At 44.3% G+C, this 10,592-nt stretch overlaps 1 protein-coding gene across 4 annotated transcripts; it reads right to left on the minus strand.

Annotated features, from left to right (window-relative positions):
* Positions 1-61: 61 nt before the first annotated feature.
* On the minus strand, positions 62-9,622 carry LOC132439639 (glutathione S-transferase omega-1). Of its 4 annotated transcripts, none has more exons than XM_060034116.1 (6): positions 9,027-9,171; positions 8,817-8,925; positions 5,357-5,579; positions 2,616-2,714; positions 1,098-1,204; positions 62-307 (listed from the first exon to the last, which is right to left on the minus strand). In XM_060034116.1, the coding sequence occupies exons 1-6, from the start codon at positions 9,154-9,156 to the stop codon at positions 154-156; spliced, it is 822 nt and encodes a 273-aa protein (XP_059890099.1). In that variant the 5' UTR covers positions 9,157-9,171; the 3' UTR covers positions 62-153. The 4 variants fall into 4 exon arrangements, with proteins under 4 accessions (XP_059890099.1, XP_059890100.1, XP_059890103.1 ...); XM_060034117.1 differs by lacking the exon at positions 9,027-9,171 and adding an exon at positions 9,478-9,622 and having other exon boundaries at positions 64-307; XM_060034120.1 differs by having other exon boundaries at positions 64-307; positions 9,123-9,234.
* Between the last annotated feature and the right edge of the window lie 970 nt (positions 9,623-10,592).

The raw sequence follows: 10,592 nt of genomic DNA on the forward strand, positions 1-10,592 counted from the left end.
TCTGCAGGAGGGACTTGAGGAAAGCCCACAGTAAGGCCATAGTGTCAAATCAGAGAAGGTGATCCAGTGAGACGTGAGAGCACTTGGTAAAATAAAAGCATGTTATTATTCATATTAGCGAACCGATATATTATCCGATATATCCTGTCCCCTTCAGAGCCCATAGTCACAGGCCTCGAGGTTGTTCTGCAAGTAGAGATCTAAGAAACCTCGAAAGGCTTTTGGATCAATGAAGAGGGATGATACTGCAGGATCTTTCATCATGGCTTCCATCCAGAGCTTAAGATTTGGAGTGTGGTTTACATACCTGTGGGAGATGGAAAGAATGAAGGTGTGAGCAAGGCTAAGTAGGAAGGCATTGCAAATTCTCCTATATATCATTATTACCACTCTGCAGTTTCATATTGTTTTCCTCTAACTTTTAAAAATAGTTCTTTAAAAATACTTATTTAAGATGCATGTAATCATTGAATATGAGATTTGGAAGATATTGTAGAGGTCCTTGTTTGTGAAGAGGAATCTAAGACTAGAGTGAAGTGACTTGCTCAGTTAGCATGAGAACTTGTCCAAACAGAGGCTGATAGTTTTTTAAAACGAGAAAATGAAAGACAACCAAGAATGCTATATATTTGTTATTCTATGGTCAGATTGTGACTAAAAGTAACCCTGAGTAGCTCTAAGCCCGAAGAATTGGCAGTAAGCCAAGGTCGCCGCCAAACTTTGAAACACTGAGTTTGGAAAATAGTGTGGGACTCTTGATGGTAAATGGGAAGTAGCATTGGTCATACAGTCCTTCCTGAAATCCTTATGAAAATGCACATCCTTATGGATTTTTAACCAGGAGGGAAGGAGTAATTACTTTTAAAACATTTTACTACATGTCACAGAACTCCCCACCCCTACCGGCCCCAAGGATGAAAAATGGTGAGTGTAGGTATAGGACATGCCCTGGCACGTCCAAGTCTCCTCCTGTGTGCTTGCTCCCATTCATGCCAGTTGAGTGAGATATGTTAATTTTTGTTCATAAAAAAAGGTTAGTATATACTATTTCAGTTGTCATTATCCTAAATTAAGCACAAAATATTCAAATATCTTACTCATTTAACTCCAGGGCTACCAGCCATTCAAACCAGGGCCAGATGAGGTAATCAATCATAGAAAGAGAACTGCCACCAAAGAAGGTTGTCTTCTTATTAGTCAGAACCTGAACATTAAACAGCATAAGAGTACTTGTTATTTGTGCATCTGGTAAGATTCATCAAAAGAAATGATGAAGGCAAGAGTTAAGAAAGTGAGAGCAGCAGGTTTAACCCTGACATATTCAAGTTGGCTTTTTGTCTGATTAGTTTAAGCTTTAGAATCTCTTGGTTTGGGATGAAGCAAAACGGTCAATAAAATAAACTGGAAAATGGAGAAAAATAAAACAAGCTACAGAGTGCATGATCTTTGTAATAGATATATCCAACAAAAGACTGGTATTCAGAATATAGAAAGAACTCCTGGGAATCAAAAAGAAAAAAGGCAGAAAACCCATCAGAAAATTGGGCAAGACTTGGACTTCACAGAAGAGGAGGTCAAAATGGCCAATAACCATTTGAAAAGGTGCTCAACTACATTAGTCATCAGGGAAATGCAAATTAAAACCAAAGTGTCATACCACTTCACATACATCAGAATGGCTAAAATGAACAAGACAAACTTAGTAAGGGTGTGGATCTACTGCTGATAGGAATGTATCAATAATTTGGTACAACCATGTTTTAACAGTATCTACTAAAGCTGAGTTCATGCATACTGTATAACCCAGTAATTATATTCCTTGGAAATGTGAACATATGTTCACCAAAAGATAGGTATAAGAATGTTCACTGAAGCACTATTTGTTACATCCCCAAAGTGGAAATGTTTACTGTCTATCAGGACTAAAATGGATAAATTGTACAGGAGTCATACACAGGGTGAAGGGTGGTGGTGAAGTGGTTAAGAATCCACCTGCCAATGCAGGGGACATGGGTTCAAGCCCTGGTCCGGGAAGGGAAGATCCCACATGTCACGGAGCAACTAAGTCCGTGCGCCACAACTACTGAGCCTGCACTCTAGAGCCCAGGGGCCACAACTACTGAGCCCGCGTGCCTAGAGCCCGTGCTCCGCAACAAGAGAAACCACTGCAATGAGAAGCCCGCACACCGCAATGAAGAGTAGCCCCTGCTCGCTGCAACTAGAGAAAGCCCGTGCACAGCAGCAGAGACCTGACTCAGCCAAAAATAAATAAATTTATATATATAAAAAATATATATGTTCAAGGACTGAAAACAAGCATGGAAAAATAACAGGTGAAAAACTGGAAATGTGGGTGAAATTTTTCCGTGATATTTTCATGTCAGTGCGATAAAATGTTTTAAAAGCAAGCCCATGACAAACCATTTTTAGGTGTTTTGGTTTGTATCTTAAACACAACAGCTTACAGCTGCTATCTGTTGTAAACTAAAATTTCCTATTTGGTATTATTGCTAATTAAAGTGATTTTGGAAATGGGAGTATGAAGAAAAGAGTAGAAGGTGACAGCAGATACAATGTATCACTTCAATAAAAATCAAGGAGAAGGGATTAATTACCTCCTCTAGCTTGCTGAATTCTTTATGCAATTCTTCTTTCAGGCCAGAGCAGTCTTCCTTATTTTGCCTTCTAAGAAAGCTTAATAACAAAGGTGGTACCTAGACAGAGAGTAATTTCTTAGTTTATCAGTGTGACGCTAACTATACCAGCCCCCTCATATAAAAGCGCCATAAAACCCTCATAGACCCAGTGTCAGGATGTTCTAGAAACTTCAAAAGTACACCAGTTCCTTTGCTCACAGAGGTCGGGTACTGATCTTAAAAACAGTTTTGTGGCCTTAGATGCTGTACTGGTCAGGATTTTATAAGCTGCAAATAAGAGAAGCCGATTGGTGAGCTTGGGTCAAAAATGTCCTAAAAGGACACTGAGTGGCTCACAGAATTGTTGAGAGGCTGAACAAACAGGTCTGGAACATTTCAGAATCATGCTGGGAACTGACCTGATGGGAAGCACCCACTGCCACCAGTGAACCGAGCACTAGATGCTACAGTCTGTGCCGCTGCCAGAAGCTGGACTCTGAGGTAACCAATGCCACTCTGGAATTCAACCTGGCAACCACCGCAGCTCCTGAAAGCCAGGAGCTCTGCCACCAGCCACCCTCATCAGTAGAACCAGTGCCCCACACCAAGCCTGTTTCCCCACATGGCTCATTTCTGAATTGAACCCTAACATGTGTGTGTCTGAGAGGAAGAGCCTAGGTCCAGACCTTGGCCCCAGCTGCAAAGGGAGCTGGGAAGGGGATTTTCCTGATTTCTATCTTGGGGAGGGCATGAGAAGACAGTTCAAAGTGGTTGATGACCTGAAGACTTGACAGGTGTCCTGTCAGATGCTTTGATGCTTGTGGTGGAAGTGTTTGTGTTTTAATGCTCGGTCTTTGGTATTGTCTCACTGCAAGAGACAAAAGTCCACTCGTCCAGTGGAAGTAAAAAGGCACTTTAAAAAATACAGGAAGCCCATCCATCCCAGGGTACAGCTTGCCGTCACTGGAACTGAAGGTGTGCAGGCAGCCCTTCCTTCCACGTTTCCATCTGGGCCTGCCTGGTCTTTCATTTCTGCTTCTCCTTAAATGTCTGCTCCTTGTTATTTTCCAAATGTCAAATCCCTTTGCAATGCTCTTAATTTCTGATTCCTTAAAAATTCTTTTTTTGTGTGACTTTGATTTGTCATCTCCAATGATATATACATACACCTCTAAAACCTCAACATTTATTGTCTTAGTCTCTGTGTCTCATTTCCAAGTTCCCAGGAGAGAAGATGATTTGGCTGTGGATGCAGGTGGGGGCATTTCTGGTTTGCTGAACTGGGGCCAGGAGGGTGGTGTCATAATAGTGCTTAAGGCCACCTCTTCCCTGAGTGTGAGGGAAGTAATGGTGGGCATCTCCAGCTGTTAGCTCATTTTCTTTCTGGACAGTACAATGAATCTCGTTACTATTTTTAAAAATTCTCCAGCATCTTTCTTGTAAATGCCATATTCCCTGTCCATCATCTTTGATGGCAACCATCTCTAGTATTCTTTCACTCTCGTTCTGCTAAGCCAGACAACTCCCTCTTCGTTCCCCATTGACTTCTCTTTGCAATGTCTCCTTTAAGAAAATATTCTCCCTACAAGTCTCACCTTCTGGATATTTCTCTAACCATTTCTTTCCCTAGAGATACGATGTTTCTTACTGTGCTGAGATATATCCTGACAAAAGTAACAGAATTATAGAGATATAACCTGACCATGTTATTCGCATTGTCTACTGTTGGTTATACTAATTGTTTGAACTCACGCAAATGTTTAACTTTGATGCTAATTAAGACACAGACAGTTCTCCTATAGGAATGCCATTTACTTAGTCCACAAGGAGCTATTGCCAACACACAGAAGATGCTCACAACTAGACAATGTGGCTAGAACAACAAGAGCTAACATTGAGTATCTACCATCTGTTGGACTCTAGGTGTTTTATATTAACTGATTTTTATCAATGGGATGGGATCAATTACTATACTCATTTTACACATGAGCTGAGGCACAGAGGTAAACTAATAAGCAACTAGCTCACCGTCACATAACTAGGAAGGGCTGGTCGCAAGCCTAGGCAGTGGGCCAACAGTGATGGAGACACGGCCCTCACCCTCAAGGAGCTCACAGCCCTGGTACAACACACAGGCAAGAAGGTGGCAGTCCCCACAGGGGAAAGTTAGCACACGTGGGCACACAGAGCTGGGCACTAACCCAGCCCGGACAAGCTTCTAGAAGACAAAGGTATCTGAGCAAAGGCTGTTGTCCCTTGGTTCCTTGAAGGATTGGTTCCAGGGCCCCCAACAGATACCAAAATCCACTGATACACAAGTCCTTTATAAAACGGCATAGTATAGTGGGCCCTCAGCATCCTCACGTTCTGCACATACAGGAGCGCAGACTGTACAGGAAAGAGGACTTGGAGACAACCAGGCAAAGTGAGAAGGGGGAAGAGTCTTCCAGCAAGAGTTGAGAAGAAGGTGGCAAGTTTGGGAAAAATAAAAACATTCAGCATGACAGGAATATAAAGTGTTAGGAGAAGAGTGGAGAGGTGTAACTTTGGGAAGTAAAAAGGATCTGGACCATGAAAGGGCTCGTAGGACATGTCCAAGCGGACAAGAGCATAATCCTGTTTGTCTTCCCCACCCAAATCACTGAACCATCAGTGACAGCAGTGATTTAGCTTAAAAAACAAAGGTGTTATATAGGAGCTGAAATTTCTTGAACACACACCTTAGAAAACAACTCAAAGACCATCTTTTGGCAAGCTTTCTCATAGGGGTCATCTGGCAACAGCTTCTTTCCTGGATATGCTTCATCCAGGTACTCACAAGTGATGGCAGATTCGTAGATCACTTGACCCTGACTGTTTTCCAGAACTGGCACCAGGCCGAAGGGATTCTTCTTGAAGAACCACTCAGGCTTATTTTTTAGGTTGATGTTAATGACTTCATGCCTGAAAAACACATAGAAGACAATGAAGAGAGTAACATTTTTCTTGTACTCCTGAATAAAGCCTCATTGGTCTTATCATCCACTTAGCTGGTCAGACGCGAAATTTCGGAGTCAGCTTGGCCTTGATTCCTTCCCCCTGCCACCTCTTCCTCAAATCAAATGGATCAGCAAGACCTGTCAGCTAGACCTTCAAATCACGTTCTGGATTCATCCACTTCTCAGCTTTAACACTGCCACCTCATCTAAGAGGTCATCTGCCACCTGGACCTCTACAATAGTCCCACCAGCCCCTCTGCCTCCACTGTAACCTCCCTATGGTCCATTCTCCACACACAAAAGTAAATTGGATGAGGCCACCCTCCTGCTTACTTACAACCCCTCGCTTGCTCCTCATTGCAGTGAGGATAAACTCTATACCCCTTGATGTGGCCCCTGCTTACCTGTCACATCTGCTTCCTATGACTTTTCCTTTGGTCATTATGATCTGGCCACACTGACCTTTTTTTTTTTTTTTTTTTGGCGTTACGCGGGCCTCTCACTGCTGTGGCCTCTCCCGTTGCGGAGCACAGGTTCCGGATGCGCAGGCTCAGCGGCCATGGCTCACGGGCCTAGCCACTCCGCGGCACGCGGGATCTTCCCAGACCGGGGCACGAACCCGTGTCCCCTGCATCGGCAGGCGGACTCTCAACCACTGCGCCACCAGGGAAACCCCACACCGGCCTTTTTTATATTTCTTGAATTACTTTCTTCATTGTACTGATAATAGTTAACTGAAATTACTTTGCTTACTTAATTACGTCTGTTATGTCACCTCCCTAGAATGTAAGCTCCATGAAAGCAGGGATCTTGTGTGTCTTGGTCATATTCATAAACCAACATGTAAATCAGCAAAGTTATAAGTAGATTTAAATGCTATGAAGAAATATAAACATTTTCAGATAGGTACTCAGTACACATTTGTTGAATAAATAAGTGGAAATGCTTCAAGATTGTCAATTAGATACTCCATTTGGGACTAAGAAGTATCTTAATTGTAAAAATATATGAGCCAACTAATTGAGTTTCTCCACACCCCACCACTCCATTGTATGAGAATCAACATGATAAAATTCAATTCCTTTTGCTAATTTTAATAGAAAGTTCCTCACTTTTTTCAAGAATATTAGGGAACCCAAAAAATCCATCCACGAAATAAACTTTCAGATTAAATCTCCATGCCTTGATACTTTTTAAAAATGTTACATGGGTAAATCACACTAAGTGTGAAAAACAGGTGAAGTCCAGGCTATATTAAGATTGGCTATATTAAGGCTATATTAAGATTGTTTTTAGAACTAACTTGTATCTTGCCTAAGAGATTTTAGGGGAAATAAGAGAAAAGAAAGTTTCATATAATTGTCAGGTCCATATCATTGTCAAAACTGGGTGAGTGTTCAATAGAACAGATTAGCTACTCAAAAATAATATACCCAGCACCTTTTGTTTCCTATTTCCTCATCCACCTCAGCAGCTAGCTACAACAGCATTATCTTGAGGATTTAAATATGCAATCCCTCCCCCCATGGAAACAAAGGAACAGCCAGATTGAACACTGGTATCTGTGTGTATGTACTTGTGCTGTCAGATTACCGGACACTTCAGATACAAGCCACTGCAAGAAAAATGACGTTCCCTGCTAAGGAATTATCAACATTTCTGAAAATTTATAGTATGAAAAGAAAAGGTAAATCCTGGGCTTTTGTCATAAAGAAAGTTCTCAGAACACACATGCATTTTGCTAACCTGGCATGGTGAGCCAACAAGGCAACATATCTGCTGCAACAAGTTGGAAGATGCACCTTTTACAGAAAACCATGCTTTAGTAAATTCTATCATGTGGTAAAATCTAGTACCTCTCTAATCAAAGCCTTCTGGGACTCAAAACTGATCCATAAACATAGCAGACCTCTGTTGTTCGCACTGCCTGGCAGCTGTTACACCCTTCACCCTCCATACACACACTTTTATGTAAAATCACTGCAATTTTCCTTTGGGAAACTGTCCCAATAAGATATGGTTGTTTTCAACCCAGAGTTCCAGAAGGGCACTAACCCAGGACTTTGTGGCCCCAGATCCAGCTGTCTCTTGCTCCTGGACTTTTCAATTGTATGAGCACAAGATATGTCTTTTTTCAATCCAACTGAAATGGGTATCTCTTAAATGCAATAAAAGTATCCTGACTAATACAGTAAACATTACAAGAGTTGGATAAAATAATGTTTTGATAAATGTTACTGTTGAATATTTTGCTATGTGTTCACAATCTGTTTCATCCAAAATAAGATGCAAATCCTACTGAAGTGATGACTAATTCAAAGATAATTTGTTTTTTTTTTCTTTAGAATATATCTTATTTTTTTAGAGAAAAGAATTGCCTGCTTAATTCTCCCCCAAGAAGACTAAAATTAGTTTACAAATTCTAAGCACATACATGGAAAATTTCTTTGTCATGGGGGCTTTGTTTTAAACTCCCACACTACAGGTATCTAACGTCTGTTCAACAGATTCCAAAGGTCATTGGAAGGGAGGCAGTTCAATGGCTATTCAGCTCAGGGAAAAGCCAATGACTTGCATATTTCCTGTGGATAACCCATATGTCAATCACCTTAATAGTTTCAGTGAGGCTTCCCAAAAGTCTGAATTTTTAGACATAAACACTTTATTTCACTCAACCAACAACCCAATCTATAGGAATATTCACAGTACAGTTAACTCAGCACTCTGTCCAGCGGAGGGTCAAGGTCTGGACTCTTCAAGGGGGCAAATTACCGACTATTCAGGAAGGGACTATAGTCTCAGAATAACAGCAAACAATATAAACAGGACATGAAAGAAGCGGGGTGATAGAGAAGGAAGTACAGCAGAAATCAGGGGTCTGCCAGAGCTAAAAGAGCTGCCTGTGATTACCATTCGAGGGATCTCTGCATGCCACTAACTTTACTGGAGCCTCAGCATTTCTGATCCATAAAATGGTTAATCTAAACGGGATGTCCTAGACTGGTGGTGTCTGTGGCATTCCTCCCGCCCCCCGAGGATAGGGTTCATAACTTTCTCTGTCCCCCCCCTCCCAAAAAAAAAAAGGCTGATGTATTTTGTAGTAAAGGAAGCTGCGGAGACCCTATCGAAGATTTCCGCCCGCTCTTCCCGCAGCTGTTGGTTCCTGGCTGGCTCCGGGAGCGGCCCGCGCCTCGATCCTCACCCAATTCCCTTGGCCTTCAGGACCAGGAGCGTCCTCTTGGCGAATGGGCAGAACCTCATGCTGTAGACGCGAATCAGGCCCTCGGGGACCTGCCCCGGGGGCGCGCTTCCTGCGGGGAGAAGCGGAGGCGGTTACAGCCCCAACAGCAGCGGGAACTCTCAGCCTCCCGCCGCCCCCCCGGGCCTGGTCAGTTTCCCGCGAGTGGAAGACCTCCTGCGTGGCTCCGCTCCGGAGCAACCCAGCCCCCAGGCCCTGGCCCCGACACGCGTCTGAGGGTCGCCGCGAATCGCGGCAGGCAGGCCTCACCCTTCCCCAGGCTCCTGGCTGACCCTCCGGACATCTCGGCGCAGCACAGGCCCGGCTCGCGCCGGGTCTTGCAGGCGATTACGAAAGTCGGTGGCCCCGCCTTTCCTCCTTCCCTCCCTCCCTCCCCGTCTCTCCCAGAAGTGCCAGCAACCCGCGCGCAGAAGGCCTCCTGGGCGATCCGACCCCGCGCCCAGGCTGGCTTCCCCACTCTCCGCGAGAAGGAACGCGCCGCCGCAGCCTCCCGCGTGCCTTGTGGGAGATCGCAGCCAGACGCCCACCCCGTAAGCCCCGACCCAGGGCCGGCCTTCCCGGTTTGCTGGGGCAAAGCTTAAAACACCGCAGATGGCGGTCGCACCAAAGTTCAGCCTGCTGGCCAAGAGGTGCTCCCATGACGAGCCAGCCCAGCCGTACAGCGTTGGGGCACTGGGAGCAGGCTTGGTGGCCCTAAGTCACCCAGAGATAATGAGGGCGTGGAGGGCTCCCCGCGGTGCCAGAGGGGGACCCTGGCCCGGCTCAGCATCTCGAGCGAGTGCGGAAGTGCGGCGGCCCTCAGATCCTCACCGCCCCCCAGTGGCCCGGGCGCAGAAGAGGGGGAGCACCAGTCGCCCTCCCCCACCCCGTCCCTGTGTGTGGCTTTGTTCGTTTTTTTTTGTTTTTGTTTTTTCTTTTACGTGTGGGTTTTTTCTTGGAGCTGTTTCATAGGAATTCGTGTAATAAAGACTTGGTGTTCTCTTGGTACAAATGAAAAAAAAAATGCACAAATGATAAAATACATTACAGTGTAACAAAAAGTTAGGTATTTATCCCCTCCATTGACTATTTAACCCTGTTTTCCCCTTTCATCAGCCGCTACAAAGTCTTCCTCTGATATTGTCTTTCACTAAGTACATGGTTTGTCAAACACATGTGACATAGTGCCACCCACAAATGCAGCAAGGGGTGCTCTGGCCATGGGTCCCCTGCTTTAAAGGACTCAGGCCTCTGTCATGGTAACAGCAGGTAATAGCACCCAACATTCTGCCAGCACCACTGCGACCCGAAAGATATACTGCTGTGATTAACCCCTTTCTGGCTCCAGAGTTCTCAGCTTTTTTCTCTTGAATGCTGTGTGGTTTGTGCTTTGTGCCCTTACCGATATCAGTAAATCTTTCACAGAGAGAACTGGAACTCATTTTCCTTATTTATCTCTCCCAGTCCATTCTCTGGGATAGTCTATCTTTCCCCTTCCCGACTAAGAAAGAAAGGCCACTCATCTTCCTCTGATCTGCATGGTGCAGAGGTCAGGGCACCTTCTTCTGAATATCAGCCACAGATATTTCCCAGAAACCCAGCTGGAGACCTCTGTTTTCATCTAAAACCCAGTCGGGATTTCATGGAGTAAGATAGCCACAAGATTGCTTTTTCAATTTGATTCTGTTCAGTTCCTCCTTTTCTCTAGCACAGGGCAAGTTCAGATTCCCAGAGTCATAG

Source organism: Delphinus delphis, chromosome 16 (genome assembly GCF_949987515.2).
Source record: "Delphinus delphis chromosome 16, mDelDel1.2, whole genome shotgun sequence".
Lineage (NCBI taxonomy): Eukaryota > Metazoa > Chordata > Mammalia > Artiodactyla > Delphinidae > Delphinus > Delphinus delphis.